Genomic DNA, 21,327 nt, shown 5'->3' with positions numbered 1-21,327 from the left:
TGTTTCATATGCAGAGAGTAATCAGTGCTTGTCAGATATTCCTGTAGCTCCTTTTAATGTTGCCATAGGTCTCCTGGCAGCCTCCCTGGTAGGTTTTTGACTTTTTCTTATTTTTCCCTAAAATGTTTGATTGTTTTTCACTTAAATTTTTTTATATACGCTGTAATTTCACATTGAGGGTGGGGAAGTTCTGACATGATTTATCTTGGTTTAATGTTTGCATCACAAAAACGGGACTTTTTATATCCACTGTATGACAGATGGGACAAAATGAATAGGTTGGAAAAATTCCAACAATAAATAAATAAATAAATACATACATATATACAAAACTTTTCCAAAACTATGACTTTTTATGACTTCTCAAAAATCAAATACTCAAAAACATGCACTCATCCCTACTTGCTCCACAAGCTCCCCACCCACTGATTGCTGTGACAATGTTTAAATTCATAATTTTCAAATCATATGATTAAACTTTAGACAGTCTTGCAATCGGGAGCCCAGAAAATTGATCCTGATGCTGAATAAGACTTGGCTTCAAGGTGGGCATTCAGGATTATTCTTATAATGATTAACGTTCAAGTGTAAATCCTGAATTTACATCTACCAACATGGTTAATGAGCTTCAAAGAATTATTTAAATCCTTATGTGTGAGAAAACTAAAACATGCTGTACAATTTTTGGCAAGGAGTCCCAGAAAGGGAACAACACTATCAGAGGCAGTTTCATTTTAGCCTCAAGTAAACTTTCCTGTTTAGAAATCCACCACACGCTGCATCTCCAGGTTGCCTCAGATCTGGGCTGCCCCTGAGCGTTCACACTGGATTCACTCAGAATACAAAATACAAAATGCAAAATCAGGTTGATTCAGTGAGCCATTTTATGAGGTGATGGCTCAGTGCAGGCGGATGATCAGAGATCAGCACAAAACACAATCCTCTAGTGACTGAATATAAGGAAATGTGCTGATGGTGCAACACTAGCATTAATAAATATTAATGAATGAAAGCCAGTGTGCAGATGTGAACCTGAATCCACATTAGCTTTCATTTTTCAAAAAAAAAAAGAAAAATGATACAAATATTACAATGCACATGTGGTCATAGGTCAAATGTCCTCTTAGGTTTGAACATAAGGGTACCTCAGGATTACAGTACTTGTGAATGCCATTATGCGTTTGATCGTCATGTCATGCCATCAGGTTGAAAGGTGCATCAGTGGTAACCAAACACTCTGAGCACTTTTCTCCCTAGTGGGCATCCAATTTCCATCTTCTTTCTTCTGTCAGTGCTGCCACATGCACAATGCTAAAAAGGTCTTAATGGTTAGCACTAGCTAACTCCCTAAGGACTCCATAAAGACAGCACGGTTGGTCTAATGGCTTTTTTAAAGCACTGAGAGCCTGAAAGATTGCGTGCAGGACATTAGAGACATTGTGGCTGGACATTGTGGCTGGGCATTGTGGCTACACCGAGCTTGACATGATGAGAGAATCCCTGCGTTAATGCATCCCCTTAAAATGTTAATGTTGATCATTATGAATGAAAGACACAATTAGCATTATGACTACGTGATTGGACTAAGTGATCACCGTTGCTTTTTGTTAATATTACACAGTAGCATGAATAGTTAAAGGTAGAGTTCTCACCGTCTGCAGGGTGATGGCAGGGTCGTACTTGGGTCCAAGCACAAACACTTTCTGACCCCTGCGCACTACTCCACTGTAGACACGTGCAAAGGCTACAAAATACTCCTTGTCCTGCTCTTCTGATGTGGACTTCACTGTCAGGGCCTCCGTCTGCACGCACAACCCTTCAGTATCTGCAAACACATACACCAACACAAAGACAGAGTAAGGAAAAGACAAATGAGAATACATATAGATTAAAACATGTATGCACTCACAGACAATCACCTAAAATATTAAGTATTCAAATGCATTGATTGCTGGTCACCAAATTGAGCAAGAGGGCAAAAAACATATATTATCCATCAGTAACTCACAGTGACTTTTGGTCAAACCACTCTGTTACTTGTTGCACAGACTCTAATGTTGTCCATTATGCTTCATGTCCATGCAGATCACAACACAGACACTCTGACTGTCGAAGATGACAGAGAGGAATTTGTGTGTGACTTGTTCAACGAGCATAATGGAATACTTTGACTGGACTGCAATATCAACAGACCTCAATCCCATGGAAAATCTGTGGGAATATTTGGAACAGCAGGGATTATTTTCTTTCCATGCCTCCTGGTGGGCATCATGGTGGCGACAGGCTGAAAAGGCCAGCCCAGACTTCTTTATCGCCAGCCACAGATTGCAGCTCCTCCTAGGGGATCCCTAGACATTCCCAAGCCAACTGTGAGATCTAATCTCTCCAGTGGATCACCAAAGTAGGCCCTACAAACTGAATAATTGAATTGTGCATGCAGTCAGTTGGCTAAAATTGACAAGATGTGTTTCAAGACACTAGAAGAACCCTAGTGGATAGGATCGGTGCTGTTTTAAGGAAATGGTAGGAGTAACAACATATTGAGCAAAAAAAGGTAATATCCTGCTTTCTTGTTGGTAAGCATGACCTAGACAAACAGTTAGGTCAAATCTAGAGGTATAACATAGTGGGGTTGTGGAGCCTACAGTCAGGTCCATAAATATTAGGACACTGATTAGCTGTCTACCACAATATATAAGAGCTAAAATTACATAATGAAAATGAGCTCATAGTGTAGACTTGACTGGGTGAACAGTGTAGGAATTACAGCCTTTTTTATATGCGGCCATCCCTTTTTAAGGGACCAATTGGTAATTGGTAAATAGTAAAGTAACAATCATTATTTAAATTGTCATTTTTAATAATTGGTTGCAAATCCTTTCTGGAATCCATACACATCACCAGACACTGGGTTTCTTCCCTGCTGATGCTTTGCCAGGTGTTTACTGCAGCCATCTTCAGTTCCTGCTAGTTCTTATGGAATTTTGCCTTCAAAATTGTAGTTCATTTTCAAATGAATGTAAAGTATAATGTATGCTCAATTGGATTCAGGTCAAGTGATTGACTAGGTTGTGGCAGAACATTCCATTTATATGCCTTAAAAATAAGTCTTGGGTTGCTTTCAAAGTATGCTTCATTGTCCATCTGCAGTGTGAAGCACCATCCAACAAGATGTGAAGCATTTGGCTTAATCTGAGCAGAAGTCTTCTCTTGATTGTCGAATTAGATGGTGCTCTTGATCTGGCCGACTGTTCTGAAGGGGTTTTTCTTCCCTGGGGCAAGAATTACTCTTAATCTACCCCAGTTCTTTTCCATGGTCTTCCAGGCCTTTTGGTGTTCCAGAGCTCATCCGTGCATTCTTCCTTTTTAAGAATGTACCAAATAGTTGATTTGGCCACATCTGATGTTTTTGCTATCTCTCTGATGGGTTTGGGTTAATGTTTCAGCCTAATAATGGCTTGTTTCACTCACAGTGACAGGACTTTATACTGAGAGCTAACAGAAACAGATTTACAGTCAAATGTAATTTGATGGACATGAAAGCAAGAGACAATTTAAAAAATGAAAGAAAAAAAAAGACAAATATGATGGTCAGTGGTCAGACTCACGTGAGACTGAGGAACGCCCCTCAGTTATCATGCAAATCTCTGAATAATGCTCAAGTCTGTAGTTACATCTGAGATCTGAATACCAACGTGCACAATTTCAGTATTAACTTGACTCTGAATATGGCCAAATGTTTGGGAAATGGTAGCTCAGCGTTAAAGACGTTGGACTTCTGATCAGAAGGTTAAGAGTTCAAATCCCAGCACTGCCAAGCTGCCACTGTTGGGCTCTTGAGCAAGGCCCTTAACCCTGAACTGCTCAGTTGTATAAATGAGATAACTGCAAGTCGCTCTGGATAAGGGCATGTGCCAAATGCTGTAATGTAATGTATACTGCAGGTAATATCAATTTTAAGAAACATAAATTGTCGTATATATATATATATATAAAATTTACTTACAGAACTAATACCTAATTAAGAACACATGTGAAAAGTAAACCACATAAGACATGCATTTAGTCCAATCCCTTTCTCTACTCTGCCTTTAAATACCTGACCATTATAAAAATCTGAACAGAAGCTGAAGAGTGGGATTCATCAAACAACCCTCAAGCATGCACAAACAATAACACACACACATACCCACACACATACACAAAACAGAACTTCCTGCTTGCCTGGCTTGGTGGTGTTGGAGGCCTCTAGCTTATCAGAGCCCTGACTGGCTGCTTGTCTCTCTGCATGTCTCTGTCTGGCCAGCTCTCTACGCTGAGCAATCTCCTCCTGAGTCAGGGGCCTGCAGGGAAAAAGCGAATTACCCATAATGCACCAGGTTTATCCACAGAATACTTTAGATAACACCAAGACTCTCTCAGTGTAAAGCAGGAACAAGTCAGCATACGGGAGACAGTGACACTTTAAGATTTAATCAGTTTTAATCCGGCTTGGGCTTACATAAGTTAGTACTGTATCATAAGCCTCCATCTCTCATTCACAGAGTGATATAGTACCTCAAGTTCTAAAAAGAGAGACTCAGATGATGTGGAAAAAGCTGCGTAACCGAATCCAAATCTACATTTTCTTATTGTGAGGGAATGAGTGACATAAATATTCATGGCCGTATGATATTAGGCAGAAATTGTGCGTCGATAATCGAATTGAACGGCATGGGAGCGTATCTCCGCGGAGGCATAACGATGTAAAATAATACAGTAATGAGAGTGGATCGCAAAAACAGCTGCATATGCAGTTTCAGAGCAAACCATTTTCACAGACTCTCATGTGTGGGAAGACAGATTGCTGGGGAATTAATTGGAGGCTTTTTGCTACAGGCTTCTTCTTTTTAGGTTTAAAGGAAACCGATTAGGCAAAGCAGCCTCGACTGTCTTGAGCCTCCTCTTACACAGGAAAATGCAGCAGAGGTACACCTAAGCATTCTTAATTCTGATTTGTCAGAGGGATTCGTTTTCTATAAAAGCAAGCCGTGTTGTGTTTTAGCCCTTGTAGAAATGGTCATCACCACATGCTTGGGAGGCTAATCACACCATGAATAGCACAGACCCATCTGAGAAATTTAACATACTTCTAACACATACACACTCACACACAATCACACACACAGCCTCACTTTCCTTTCAACACCATTATTCTAAACTAAAGCACTTCTCTCGTCCCTCCCTTCACTGGAGAAAACAGTACTACCTTTAATAAGCAGCTCTCACTTCCTGACTGTGTATATTTAAGTCCCCATTTTCATGTGAAAAATGGTTCTGTCTGGGGAGATGACAGACCAATTTCGACTCTATATAGTAAACAAATCACAAAGACTGCTCTCCTGCCTTGCACTGTATCAGAGATAGTCAAGTATCCTGTCTAAACACAGCTACACTTGCTTCAAATTCACAAGCTGCAAGTGGAGAGTGTCCAGTGCATCGATGAAAGCCAGATTGTTTTTATCGTCTCCCCCCTCCCCCCCCACAATGGTGGAATGAACTGCCCAAGTTTCAGAACACTCTCAACATTACACACATAGCGTGGATGAGCATAAATGTGTGAAGTTGAAATGTTTTGCACAGTAATGACGCTATAATGATGTTCATAAAAGGTTAACAATGTCATTATGATTGCCCCGTATTTAACCGTCAAACGTTCACAACACTTAGTTTGCTTCACTTGTTTTTTTTTGTTGTTGTTTTGTTTTTAATTTTATAGCCTACCAGCTGTTATGTTGAGAGACATGATTAACCAATCAGGATTGTGCTTTTCTAACATTTCTGTTTGAAAGCTCCTTGCCTTCTAGCTATACTCTGAGTTCAGGGATGTGATGTTGACAAGCTACAAAAGTACTGGAGGTCTAATGCAGGAGGAGGGGGGAAAAAATAAAGAAAGGTAGAGCTGGTTATCTAGCGCAAAATGTCATTTCGCCATGTTCAGATAGATTTCAACAGATGGACATACAGACAGATATACAGCTACAGACAGACAGAAAAATACACAGGGTGATAAACAGTTGAATAAACAGAAAATAGATAAGTATATGAATAGACAGGCTGGCAGATGGAAAAAGACAGACTCATGCGAACACTACACTGCTCAGGAAAATGAAAAAAGTGTCAAGTTTAACATGCTCATTACAGCGCTCATATCCACCACTAAGCTATTTTTATATAAATAATCTCTTTATATGGAACCAAACCTCAGACACTTCATCACTCGAAACTGCTGTTGTTAGGACAAAAAAAATAAATCAAAACAACTTTTCACACCAGAATGTCTGTCACCCAGCATGATGTGTGTTTATAATTTCGGCCTGTTTTATCACTGGCTCTGACTCACTTTCTTTCCTGCACCATACACCTCTAATCGTGTCACACTCCTGTTTGTCTTGTTCATTCCTTTCTATCTTATTTATTTATTTATTTAAGTATGTATGTAATTTAGGTATGTATGTATGTATGTATTTATTTATTATTATTATTTTACGAGGCATGGTTAAACTGTCTCGTTTTCAGTGTCCAAGTCCTAATTGGTCATGTATTCACCATAATAAGCTTCCTTTTTTATTATTTATATATTTATATATATATATATATATATATATACAGTGAGGGAAAAAAGTATTTGATCCCCTGCTGATTTTGTACGTTTGCCCACTGACAAAGAAATGATCAGTCTATAATTTTAATGGTAGTTGTATTTGAACAGTGAGAGACAGAATAACAACAAAAAAATCCAGAAAAACGCATGTCAAAAATTTTATAAATTAATTTGCATTTTAATGAGGGAAAAAAGTATTTGACCCCCTCTCAATCAGGTGTCTTTTATACAGGTAACGAGCTGAGATTAGGAGCACACTCTTAAAGGGAGTGCTCCTAATATCAGTTTGTTACCTGTATAAAAGACACCTGTCCACAGAAGCAATCAATCAGTCATATTCCAAACTCTCCACCATGGCCAAGACCAAAGAGCTCTCCAAGGATGTCAGGGACAAGATTGTAGACCTACACAAGTCTGGAATGGGCTACAAGACCATTGCCAAGCAGCTTGGTGAGAAGGGGACAACAGTTGGTGCGATTATTCGCAAATGGAAGAAGCACAAAAGAACTGTCAATCTCCCTCGGCCTGGGGCTCCATGCAAGATCTCACCTCGTGGAGTTGCATTGATCATGAGAACAGTGAGGAATCAGCCCAGAACTACACGGGAGGATCTTGTCAATGATCTCAAGGCAGCTGGGACCATAGTCACCAAGAAAACAATTGGTAACACACTACGCCGTGAAGGACTGAAATCCTGCAGCGCGCGCAAGGTCCGCTGCTCAAGAAAACACATATACATCCCTGTCTGAAGTTTGCCAATGAACATCTGAATGATTCTGAGGACAACTGGGTGAAAGCGTTGAGGTCAGATAAGACCAAAATGGAGCTCTTTGGCATCAACTCAACTCGCCGTGTTTGGAGGAGGAGGAATGCTGCCTATGACCCCTGGAACACCATCCCCACCGTCAAACATGGAGGTGGAAACATTATGCTTTGGGGTTTTTTTCTGCTAAGGGGACAGGACAACTTCACCGCATCAAAAGGACGATGGACGGGGCCATGTACCGTCAAATCTTGGGTGAAAACCTCCTTCCCTCAGACAGGGCATTGAAAATGGGTCGTGGATGGACATTCCAGCATGACAATGACCCAAAACACATGGCCAAGGCAACAAAGGAGTGGCTCAAGAAGAAGCACATTAAGGTCCTGGAGTGACCTAGGCAGTCTCCAGACCTTAATCCCATAGAAAATCTGTGGAGAGAGCTGAAGGTTCGAGTTGCCAAACGTCAGCCTCGAAACCTTAATGATTTGGAGAAGATCTGCAAAGAGGAGTGGGACAAAATCCCTCCTGAGATGTGTGCAAACCTGGTGGACAACTACAAGAAACGTCTGACCTCTGTGATTGCCAACAAGGGTTTTTAAACCAAGTACTAAGTCATGTTTTGCAGAGGGGTCAAATACTTATTTCCCTCATTAAAATGCAAATCAATTTATAACATTTTTGATGTGCGTTTTTCTGGATTTTTTTGTTGTTATTCTGTCTCTCACTGTTCAAATAAATCTACCATTAAAGTTATAGACTGATCATTTCTTTGTCAGTGGGTAAACATACAAAATCAGCAGGGGATCAAATACTTTTTTCCCTCACTGTATATATATATATATATATATATATATATATATATATATATATATATATATATACATACATACATATATATATATATATATATATATATATAGGCATGACCACTGTGTTCACGGAGTAAGGGTTCTACAGAGAGATCTCATAAAAGCAAGACCAACTTATATTTATTTCTTATTTCTTATAGAAAGAAGTCATCTTTGGTCCTGGCATCACAAGCTCAAGTTTTACACATTTACAAAATATTATACAGAGTTATCATATAAGAAAGCCGACAAAAAGAAGCAGTGACGGTTAGTAGTTGTGAAATGTGAATGGTCCTGAATGGTCATGTAAATATCTCTACGAAGAGGGTTTAAAACAAACAATGATGAAGTGAGAGGGTGGGACAAACAGTGGTGATCAGTGATTGGTCATTTGGAGCCAGAGGTGAAAAGGGATTGGTCATTTGAAAACAGTGGTGATCAGTAATTGATCAGTGGGAAAGAGGGGTGATCAGGGATTGGTCAGTTGGAAAGAGGGGTGATCAGGGATTGGTCAGCGGGAAACTGGGGTGATCAGGGATTGGTCAGTGAGAAAGAGGAGTGATCAGGAATTGGTCAGTGGGAAAGAGGAGTGATCAGGGATTGGTCAGTGGGAACCTGGGGTGATCAGGGATTGGTCAGCGGGAAACTGGGGTGATCAGGGATTGGTCAGCAGGAGACTGGGGTGTTCAGGGACTGGTCAATTGGAAACAGTGGCGATCAGTAATCAATCAGTGGGAAAGAGTGGTGAGCAGGGATTGGTCACTGGGAAACAGTGGTGATCAGTGATTGTTTATAGGGAAACAATAGTGATCAGAGATTGGTCATTTGGAAACAGTGGTGATCAGTGATTGGTCATTTGGAAACAGTGGTGATCAGTGATTGATTATTTGGAATCAGTGGTGATAAGGGATTGGTCGTTGGAAAACAGTGCTGATAAGTAATTAGTCTAAAGTACAACACAGTCAGGCTTTACACAGTGATGGTGAGTGGATGAACCTGCTCTCTCAAATCCAGAATCCAGATGGGGATGGGCTGTAAAAGTGGACGACTATATGAGGTCCCACTCCTTTCAGCCAAGAACAGGAATCTGAAGCTACACTGGGCACAGGTTCACCGAAATGGACAGTTGAAGACTGTAAAAACATCACTTGGTCTAATCAAATGCTCAGCGAGTGCATATACAGATCTAACCCAGTCAGTAATGCAACCATCACTGCCTTTTTGACAGGCTGGACTAATGAAATGACAATGAAAACCATATCCCAATGTATTGGAACACAGCAATTAAACATCATCAACTTTCCTATGAATAGAAGTAAAGTTTCAATGCAAGTGTGTTGTCAGTGCACACGTTTACTCTACTGATTCACATCAAAATAAATGTTATGCTTTTATTCGTCTGCTCAAGAATAAAAGCATAACGGGGGAGGGGGGGTCGTGCGGTATAATAAAAGCCAAGTGCCAAGCCAATGTTCTGCCTGCCGACTGCTTTGTGTCATTAATGAAAACCAGCAGCGCCATCCTCCAATCAGATGATAGAACGCAGATGTGCCCAACACCCCCCTGTGTCCAATCACATACCCAGTGACCCACATTGATTATTGCTATGGCAACCTGCGAGTCGATGCACTGTACTGTCTGAGTTCAGTCAGAGAACATCGTGGGAGTTGAGACAACATAAAAGACATACATTCTCCTGTACTCACTGTTCCATTCACTCACTTTTATATTACTGATTTATTATATTACTGCAATCTCTCTCTCTCTCTCTCTCTCTCTCTCTCTCTCTCACACACACACACACACACACACACACACACACAGAGACAAACAAAAACACCCAGAAATACTTAAGACAGATAGACAGAGACAAATACACAGACAGACACAAAACATAGTAAGACAAGCACATGTACAGATACACAGATTGAAAGAATGATGAATAGGAAGACATACAGAAACACATCCAGACAAACCTTAAAGACAGACAAACATGTACATACATACAGAAAACCAAAGAGAGACAGACAGACAAAGACACACAGACATACTTAGAGACAGAAAGACAGATAAGCAGACAAAGAGAGACAGAGGCACAGGGAGACAGAGGAAGGCACAGACATGCAGTTAAAGAAATACAAGCAAACAGATACAGAGACAGACAGAGAAAGGCAGATGAATGCACAGAGACAGATAGACAAAGACACACTGACATACTGTACTTAGAGACAAAGACATAGACAGACAGATATACTTTGAGACAGAGTCAGACAGACAGGCCAAAAGAGACAGACACACAAACAGACAGTCAGAGACACAGAGTTATACTCTAAGATAAAGAATCAGATAGACAGAGAGAACAGACAGATGCATAAAGAGACACACAGACAGAAGGTCAAAGACACCCTGACATACTTAGTGACAAATACACAGATAGATAGTCAGATGCATGGGCATGCACAAAACAGATGGACAGGTAGGCAGACAAATACACACAGATATACTTCGAGAGAAAGAGTCAAATAGACAGGCAGAAACAGACAGACAGGAAAAACAGACAGAGACAAGCAGATAGACAGACAGTGAAAGACAGATGCACAGACATACAGGTAAAGACACACAACCAGACATACTTAGAGACAGAAACACAGATAGGCAGACACAGACAGACAGACATGGCAAGGTGTTCCAGAATTCACTGCTGAAGATGAATGCAGTTACTACCTGGATTTCTTTTCATAGTCAGACAGACTGATGGGTAGCCAGGCACGCAGGAAGACAAACAGTCAGGTATACAGATAAAAAGACAGACAGACAGACAGAAAGGCAGAGAGACAGAAATTTCATTGATCTCCTAAATAAAACTGGACAGCAATTCTAATTATTTGAATGAATTCCAATCAATCGCCTCATCAACCAGCATAAAGCAAGTGCACTGTGCTTTTCCCTCATCCATCTCACACCAGGGGATCCAGCCACCCACAACATGCTGACTAACACACCAGTTTTAAAAATTGGCTTCAGTTTAATACAAAAAACTGAGTTGCCTGTTTATGAAGCAAGTCTATCTAATACCTATAAAAATAAAAAAAATAAATAAAAATAAAAATAAAAAACCTCTCAGGCTGGTGTATATAGGTTAGCTTAAGAAGCACTATTTTAATACAGAGAGGTTGGCACGCTTTGCTGTGAATGTAGGTCAGGAAGCATGTGGAGCTGCTCTTGCTACATGCTTGTGTGCTCCAGACTTTTAACCAGGAACCCAGAGATGATGCACTAACTAGATCTAAAACCACATTTAATCAAAGTGGATCTTCAGTGTCTATCCACGGTTTCACTCTTGAATCTCTGCATCAGTAAAATTCTCAGCTGTAGACTCCAGGCAGCTTGTCAGAACCCGTCGTTGCTGAGAGGACTCAAACGATGACGCTATTCTGGTTCAGTGTTGATATTAAATGAGACCATATCAAACATTCCTGCATGCCGGGGTTATGATTGTGTGACAAGTCAAGTATCTCACTATTTGCTCAGCGAGGTTTAAGACTGTCCACGATGACATGTCATTTATGACTTCTGAGCTGCAAAAGGGGCTCGTCTAATATTCGCAAATGCATAACACGGGAACGAGTGTGGACTGTATGTCACTCAAAAACTAGCTGTGGGGAAATCACAAATTTACCAAAAGGAAAAATAAAAAAAAACCCTTGCAAAAGCTCTGGGGTTTGAACCGACGACTTACTGATCAGTAACCCAGAACCTTAACCACTGAGGCACCACTGCCTCTAATGACCCTAAATCACACCACAGCAAAATTTCATTTCTCTGTTCAGGAAATGCAGACCTCTACCTCTGCTGCCACCCCTACCATGTTTGTAACATTATCATAAATGATGGCTACCAAACACACATCTCTTTTTAAGCTCTGTGCACTGCCATGATAGAAGCTCAAAAAGAGTGTGGGCAACAACAACTTAATAAATACTGAAATATAAGATGAAGAAGTTGGTTTCAAAAATATCTTTGAGTAAGAATAATTAGGGGAATAGATCTTTTTGCTTTCTTTCTGGTATATATACACAATCACATACAAAGACACTTTTGTACAAATATTTCATAATATATTTTTCCTTCAATTTTCACCACCAGCTTGAGTGTTTCTAAATGCTTGAATAATGCTGTAACATCATGAAAATGTGATATATTTTGACTAGATGATCAAATTGTGAAAATTTCAGACCCTAATGCCTTTAGTGCACATGGAAGGGGGGGGGGGTCGTTGGCAGGAAGGCATTTAGGATTTAACTTACTCTATGGTTTCACTAGCAGCGTTGCCATAGAAACAATAAATGTGGTTGGCATCATCAAATCATTGCCCCAGTTGTTATTGTCAAACTCAATTCATTTTGGGTTTATAAGTCTCTGCCCGTTCAAGTAGATATAAATTTGGTCTTTTTTAACTAGAATTAACTGCCCAGGTATATTGCCAAGAAGGCTGTGGACATTCTTTGACATAAGGTGAATGAAGCACTAGTGGCCATTATCACATGTACCACATTGGAATTTACATTGTGCTACAGTGTGATCAAGAATTTAGTTTTTAACACTGTAACTTGAAGATCAGGTGATATTACAGTGAAATTTCTGTAATACGTTCTACATGCTTTTGTACATTTCGTAGTAAAGTAAGAGTCCGATCTAGGATTAGTATAAATACACTTTTGTCAGACGTACTTTTGTCCGAACACAAAAGCAAGTCTGACAAATGTAAGTGTTGGTAATATTTGTTCTGAAAAGAGTCCCAGCAATATGAAGGTGATTTCACACCTAGTACATTTGAATTTAACTTCAAATGGACCCTCAGGTGGTCACAATTTCATTGGGGTTTGTTGACTATGAAAACAAGTGAGCTTTTGATGAAGACAGGAGAAATCATGGCGTTTTTGGCTTGTTGGGTACTCTATAAATCACCAGCACTACCTCATGTTTTCAGTCATTCCTTTGGAGTTCTGTTCAAACCACACAGGAAGAAAGGTTTCAATGTGAGGACTTGTGACCTCGCAGCACCCAGATGGCTGGCTGCCCCGGGGGCAACATACAACTCTGGTGTACAATTAACCTAGCCAGTGCCAATAAAACATACAGTACAGTCTGAGAACTTTGTGTCTTGTTCACACTTTGTGAACTTTGTGTCTTTACACTTGAACTAAACCACACCTATGGCTTCATGCATTGACCACATCCTGATTTGGCTCACACGAGTTCAAAAGATGTGTTCACACTGGACCAAACCAAACATACTGGTGAAAAACATACCAGGTCTTAAAATAACAAAACCCAAATAATCTAGGTGTGTAAAAATCATAAAAGATGCAACAGAAATGCACTGACTGGAGGACAGACGTGTAAAGTATTTCACGAAAATACTGAAAATAAAAACTAAACCATAATAAGCCTGGAAGAAATTGGATGAAACATGCAGGTAAAGAGCAAATGTGTAAGAGACTGACATCCTTCCATGAACCACAACAATCCTGATGGAGGCAAAGAGAATTTGAGAGGTAACAGATATATATTTATTATAGCAGTTTTGGTACACTCTTTCATACCACCCCTCATCTGTAAAAGGGTCCTGCAAACATGTGGTGCACAGCCTTGGTCTCTAAAACCAGACAGCATTTGAAAAGAGAGTGATAAAAAAAGACACTGGAAACAATAAAAGTGTTAGGGGGAAAAGGCACTGCTGGGAATGACTCAAATGAGTCCAGACTTTAACCTGGCTATTATTCAGTCTCAGCTGTCGCACTGACCATTTTTAATATACAATGAGACAATGTGAGGAAAATCATGCACACGAGAGCCGAGACATGTAGATACACTTGCACTGATAAAGGGCTGATTAATGAAGGGGTTAAAGGGATTGAAATCAGTGTAACACATCAGGTACCGTATGCCAAATTATGAGGAATAGTTTGGCCAAAAATTAATTAATAAATAAATAAATTATAAGTTTCATTTCTATAGCGCCTTTCTCACACCCAAGTTTACTTTACAATAACATTAGAAACAGACTACAACAGACAATAATTCATGTCTACTTAGTGTTCTTACTACAAAACCAGCCATTTTAAGAAACGTCCCAATGTTCCGCAAAAGTCTATGGCAGCCCATACAACCATACATAGGAAAGTTATGAAATTTGGTCTGCAGATAGGGGACAGTCTGAAATGTTACCATAGCAAATTTGGAGTTGCTATCTCAAACCCTATAGCACCACTAACAACTCAAATTTGCACTCATGTTTATGCTAATTACTTTTGAAATGTAATGGCTAGAAAAAAAATACTTTTCTCGCTCTGATTCCTTGGCTCGTGCAGAGATGAATGCATCCTATTACATCATTTTCCTTCATGAAAATGTTTCCGCCATTTAGAATTTTCTGAAAAATCCTTATTTTTCGACCTCCTCCTAGACCGTAGTCCATGCCGACAAAAAGTTAACAAATCCAAGTCGATTAGTCAAACCTTTCAAGAATAATGTACAAACGAATTTGACGATGAGCACGAAATGGACATGAGGCTATATCTCCATAAAACTTTAGCATATTCAGACCAAACATAGTATATGTCATAGCCATCATGACTTGAGGGTACCTGCACAGTTTTGGAACAGCACTAATTAGTGCCCATGAGATATGGAAAAAAGATTTTTTTTTGCTTTTCAGACAGTCCGATTTTCACCAAAATTGACTCAGATAATCTTCAATCCATGCCAGCAATAAGTTATGGATTTCGTGTTGACGGACCAAACCGAATTGTCAGTCATGCTCTGATGCTTGCTTAGCTCATTACTTTGCCTCTGTCGTGCTTGGCCCCGTAATTGCTGCTTGCAGCTATATTTACAATTTAGTTTTTATATGGTGGTGTACTCAATGGTTGAGGGGCTGTGTGTATTATCCATAATGCACTGTGGCAGTTTTTGTTTACATCTAACATCCAAACTATTGCTTAATAAATGAATCCATCTAATATTATAAAATTAGCTACATTGTAACAGTTCCACATCGCATCTGTTTGCCCTCTATCAGGCTTCAGCTGACTGTGTTGACTTAAATATCTAGTTGAACACTAATTAGCCAATTAGTTAGCAGGCTAATGGATAAGCTACATTATACAACAGTGCTTTTGAGTACTCAATTCTGATTGGTCAGAAGGTTTTATTTAATTTTCTAGGTGACAAAGTTAATATAAATGTGCTCGCTCTAATATGATATAATCTGTAAAGTAACAAATTACAGAGAGACTTGTATGGTGGATGCTCCCCATAAACAGAATTAAAAATGTGTGTAATTGTTGAGAGAATTAAATTTTCTGTGAGGAGATATTGACTTAGTATTTTTGGAAGGTGTCTCCAATGTTAGAGCTTTGTAACCGTCAGAGGTAAAGCTGTAGCTTAAGTTTACTAACATGGGAAAGCTTTGTGGTTTGTTGATAACACAAAAAGCTGCATTGTTTTGTCTTATTAACATAAAGTGAAATGAAAAAGGGAGGATGGTGAGGTAATGAAAGTTTATACCCACATCACATCACCTTGCCATTGATTATTTTCCGAACTCTATGTCCATTTTTTTTTATTATTCCTTACATAATGCAAGGTTGTCAGGTTTTCTTTTCTGGCGCCTGCTCTTTGTGATTCATCTTCTTGTAGATTGCTTGTTAGGATAAATTCTAATAAGGCCTCTTCTATCAAAGACATTTAGAATTTGAGAAACAGACCTGAAAAACAGATTCAGAATGCAGAAACCAAATGCAGTTAGAGCTACGATCCCAGGAGAACACCTGGCTAGCATTCGCACGCCTTCTTTACTGTGTGTGTGGCTAATCACTTTTCCCTTGTTAGGCATGCAGGGATGGATTTCATTAGCTGCCCCTACATAGGAAAAACTACACAGGAGCTCCGTGCAGACGTGCACATGTTCCACAGGCCCGACTATTAAAACAATAGTCAGATTCATCACAGCTTCCGAGCCTCCTCCCGGTTTCCTGTGGCCATTTGCTTCTAATGATTAACAGTTGAGGGCTGCGCACTCTTAAGTCCACAATAGGCGAGGGACAGTATTGCATTTTTATTTGCGCTAAAACTGCTGTGATAATTGTTTATTACATCATCATGCTATTGTATTTTTATAAATTTAGAATAGATGTCCAGTCACATTTGTAAACATATTTCTCATCTATTCTACTTCTTATTAACAACTTTACAACAGTGTTACAGCTAACATTAACTTAGTGTTGTTCATAATTTTATCCGTTTATTAAAAAATAAAAAAATAAAAAACAAGGTTCATGAGATAACCAATGACTCAGATTAAGATGATGTCTTTTGATGTCCCCTGTGTGTGTGTGGGGGGGGGGGGGGGGCAACTTTTCATGGACTTTAAAGGGACTATACTACTAATTAATCAATAGTGTCATATTTATGTACTTATTCCCACAGGTGGCATTCAATAGTGTTTGAGTGTATTTACAGCCCAAAACATACATTATAAATTTCAGTGTGACATATTATGGTGCCATCAAACTGTCAGACAGGAGCACTCAATTTAAGAGTGCTATTCACTTGAGCCAATATCAAGCAAGAATAATGGGCTTATGTCCAAGGTCAGAATCACTCGTAACCGAGACATGCTTCTGTTTTCGTCAAAATCAGAAATCCATATGTGCAAATAGTGCTTAAGTCTGGAGTTACATCTGAGGCTTGCATACTGCTGTGTGCATTTTCAGTATTAATTCGTCACTACACTCACATAATTCAACTCTGGATACAGCCGCTACCTCACAACTAAGCACGTATAAGCCATTATTTTAAACCCAATGCAGCAAACACATATGTTTGGAAGCTCCAAAGTCCAACATGTCCTGCACAACAGAGGGTTTAAAACCATTATTTTATGAGCACATACTGTATAAGGGGTAGGATCCCAAATCGCTCATAATGGACATATAGTGCACTTACATGTGGGGAGATAAATTACAATGCGTTCCCAAATGGGCATAGAGTGCACTATGTAGGATGTTCCAACCATTATTTCACAGTTGACATAGCATGCTTATATAAGGAAATCTGAACTGCAAATCTAGGTGAATGAATTGGATATACAGCGCAAACATTATTTCAAGCTCTTATAAAGGATACGTGGAATCACAAACCTCTCTCAAGTGACCACACCATGCACTATGTAAGGTTGTACAAACCACTGTTTCATATCCTATATAGTGCACTTGTATGGGAGGAGCTGAATCTCAAATTTCATTCATGAAGGGTGTATTAACCATATAATATTATCCATATATTTTGTATAGTACTTCATGAAGTGCCCTTATATGCGGAGAGACAGAATCCTACCTGGGGCACTGGGGTACTAAGACTCTTGGGTTACTGATGACAAAGTTGTGGATTAAAGCTCCAGCATTGCTAAGCTGCCACTGTTATGCTCTTTAGCAAGGCCCTTAAACCTCTCTGCTCCAGGGGTGCTGTATCATGGCTGACCTTGCACTCTGACCCCAGCATCTTGAGAATAAAAGTATTTTACTGTACTGTGATGTAAGTGTGTTCTTCTTTCTTTCTACCAGTTGGACATGTAGTGCAGGAAACATTATTATCACCCAAACCAATTTAGACCAATTTAACAGCTCCTAAAGTGGACTGTCAGTGCACTACAGTCACGTGAAAAAAATAAGTACACGACATGGAAATTGTTGGCTTTTTTGACATATTTGGATAAGCAAACAGTGGATCATCTTTGAAACTGTGCTTATTAATAAAATTGATTAATTCTCAATCAGTCACATGGAAAACATAAGCACACCCCGACATTTATCACACCTTCAAATCCATAAAATTACAATCAGGTGTTGAAGATTGGGTGCCAGTGATTAGAACCTGTTTAGGGAGTGCAGGTGGAACCGGTCTTATTTATACCCTTCTCATCTAGTGTGCAGTGTTCCCTTTGTTATTTTGGGGTGAATATATATATATATTTTTTTTTTTCACACGACCGTATATAGGGTGTAAAGACCATTAGTGTTCAATTGGAAGAGCTGAATCTCCTATATGTACCCTATGTAGTGATCTTATATCAGGCGAAGTGAAATCCCCATATAGTGAAGATACAGTGCACTACGAAGGCTGTAGAAACCCTTATTTCATACCGTATGTAGTGCACCTATATGGATTTAAGAGCCATTTGTGATTCAGCCGATGTATATGTTGTGCTCTAAAAGAAAGCTACATGCCTCTATGCTAACCTCTAAGCCTAGCTGATTTCTTTACCAAGCAAAGTGTCATCAGAGGGATATGTCTGGGTGCCTGTGTGTAATTATATATGCCTGTTTAAAAAGCAAAGGATATGAAACTCTGTCTGAGTGGATTACTGACTACACACTCCCGTTTAACTCACACACACAAATAGGAAATCCACTCAATTTAGAATAAGGCAGAGGCTCTCATGTTTAAAAGCAGGGGGGAGAGTTCTCCTGCAAACTAGTTCATCTCAGTGAGATTCACCTGGATAAATAAAGCAGGAATAAATAAAATAAAGCAATCGAGAAGCCGGTGGAAGGCTTCAGCATTCAAGGTCAAATGGGGAGCGAACAGTCTAGTGTCCTGTTAGTGACCTTTCTGAGAGCGCCCTCTAGTGTGCCCTAGACTGGAATGTTTCTAGGATTTGAAATTATCCTGCTTCCGTTCAATTCTTATAATGTTGTTCGTGATGCACTGAGAGGAAAATTCCGGGCCGAAACCAAAAATTCAGGATACGTTTGGATGAAAACCGTATATTTTTAAAACCCATTTTAAAATAGCTTTTTGTGTAATTGTATTTTTAATTCATTTCACGAATTTAATGAATCTGAATTGAAAAACTACAAACCAATAACATGATCACACTTGTATTGAAATTAACACACCAAAACAAAAATAATATTAAACATATTATTTTTCATTCAGTTCTGTAGCAATCGAAATTAACAGATTTTTTTTTATCCAATTATCCAAATAATGCCAAGTTCTAGAAAACTATTATGATATGCAAAACAGCAGTCCAGTAATGAACTAGGCCTCTATTCTGTTTATGCAAACATATTTCCACATTAATTAAAGATTATTGTGCAAATCAGCAGCAATAAAACTAAAACTAACCTCAAACTGTAAACAACAGATGTACAAAGTTTTGCAAGGCTACGCGAATTTGAATGTAATTGCTATACACACAGCAAATTGGACTGTTTTCTGTTTAAGCAAAAGTGTCAGGTTTCTCTTCAAGAACAAAAGTTGCTCAGCTTTCTGGCAGGAGAGACGCTTCCTCTTCTCATCAAGAACATGAGATGCTGCACTGAATAGTCTCTCACTCTCTGTGCTGGTGCTTGGGGCAGATAAATACCTGCATGCAATCTGTGCAAGCAATGGAAAGTGCTTGTTCTGGCGCTGCGCTGCTGTGGATCGGGAGCACTCCCCTTTACAATCTCGTCAAACATGTCAGAAAGAGTACGCACCCGTTTCTCTGGCACACTTTGCTCTGTGCTGTGCGTCAATCCTTCAGCAGATGCATTCATCACCTCCAGCTCTGCCTGCATCATTTCCCGTGCACGCTGCTTTTTCTCAGCGTCAAAGTAATGTTCTTTAAATCGCGGATCTAGTAATGTTGCAATGCAACGATAACCATCAGCTAGATCGAGAGTGAAATCTGAGCGCCGAGCACTGAGGGGCGGGGCGTAGCGGCATATATTTTCGGCCAAAAAACGAAAATGCCATTTTCGGCCCAAAGTTTTCGGCAGCCGAAATTTCAGTGCATCCCTAAATGTAGTAATATATTATAAGACAATGCATTTACAATAAGTAGCAATAAAATCCCATATTGTGCAGACCTAGTATAAACTAACCAACTTAATTTCTAATCATCTCTATTAAGACACATCCTGCATACTGTCTTGTGAGAGGAAATAAAAATAATTTCACATTCTAAGTGCACCAGGAAGATATAAATGAAAACGCTTATTAGAATTGAACTCGTTCAATGCTAATAAACGGTTCCTTAACTGTCCATTAATTCATTCACTTCATTTATCATGTAAGAAGAAAGACAGCTCCGGTCTATATACTTCTCTAAACGAATAGATTTTTGGGTTGTTGTTTTTGTTTTTTGGAAATTGGCCAACAGAATGCAAAATGCTTCAGTTTCCTTTTTATGACACATCACTCAGGGACTTTGAAAATAGATGTTACATGCTTATTATTACTACCAATAACAACTGAAACCAGACTCATCTCCTGAGCAGCTCTTAACAAAAGAAATGATCAGGTTTAGACTAAAAAATAATGGTTTTGGAAACAGCCCAGGCTTTAGATCACTTTTAACAGCCTCTTGGAGGAGTATCTCCAGCTGGTAGGACTGGAGAAAGATTTCAGCCATTATATACAAGTGTGTCATCATCTCCTATGTTTTTTTTTTCTTTAAGAATTTAATCTAACCTGTTCAACTCTAACGTTTACCTACATCCCAAGTCTGACTACACAGATCTGTGTTAAAACTTGTCCAGGAGTCAACAATTAGTGTTTATATAGATTTAAATCATTTTAACATTGGTATTGTTGAGACTTTGATTGCAGCTGCTTTGCTCTTTATTGCTCACAGGTTAAGAATGAGAATCAATGAAAATAGAAGACAACTTACTCCGTGTTCAGTTTACTAAGCAGCATGAGTCTTAAGGTGGGGTGATTCACTCATTCATTCATGCACTCTTTTATCCTTCACAGGGTTACATTGAATCCAGAGCCTACCCCAGGAACACTGGGGATGGGATGGGAACGCACCTTGGATGAGAGGCCAGTCCATCGCAAGGCAAGGCAGCATGCACACTGGAGGTCGACCGATGGTGGATTTTACTGCTGCCAATAACTAAGTTTGGCAGTACTGATTAGTCAACCGATAGTTTTTAAAATTGATACCGAGTGAAAATATAACACTCAAAGTAAAATATTGTTGAAATTTAATTCAAAAAGAAACAGTGCTGAGTGTA

General features: G+C 39.3%; 1 protein-coding gene across 11 annotated transcripts in view; it reads right to left on the bottom strand.

The window, feature by feature from the left end:
• Positions 1 to 21,327, bottom strand: part of efl1 (elongation factor like GTPase 1) — a 154,576-nt gene that overhangs the window by 99,294 nt on the left and 33,955 nt on the right. For all 11 annotated transcript variants that reach the window (XM_053635532.1, XM_053635530.1, XM_053635535.1 and 8 more), the window contains 2 exons: positions 4,225 to 4,343; positions 1,653 to 1,825 (listed from right to left, as the gene is read on the bottom strand). In XM_053635532.1, the coding sequence (XP_053491507.1) occupies positions 1,653 to 1,825; positions 4,225 to 4,343 (292 nt within the window). The remainder of the gene's footprint in view (positions 1 to 1,652; positions 1,826 to 4,224; positions 4,344 to 21,327) is intronic.

This window comes from Ictalurus furcatus, chromosome 10 (genome assembly GCF_023375685.1).
Source record: "Ictalurus furcatus strain D&B chromosome 10, Billie_1.0, whole genome shotgun sequence".
Lineage (NCBI taxonomy): Eukaryota > Metazoa > Chordata > Actinopteri > Siluriformes > Ictaluridae > Ictalurus > Ictalurus furcatus.
The sequence above is the reverse complement of the archived record's forward strand: the minus strand, read 5'-3'. Positions and strand labels throughout refer to the sequence as shown.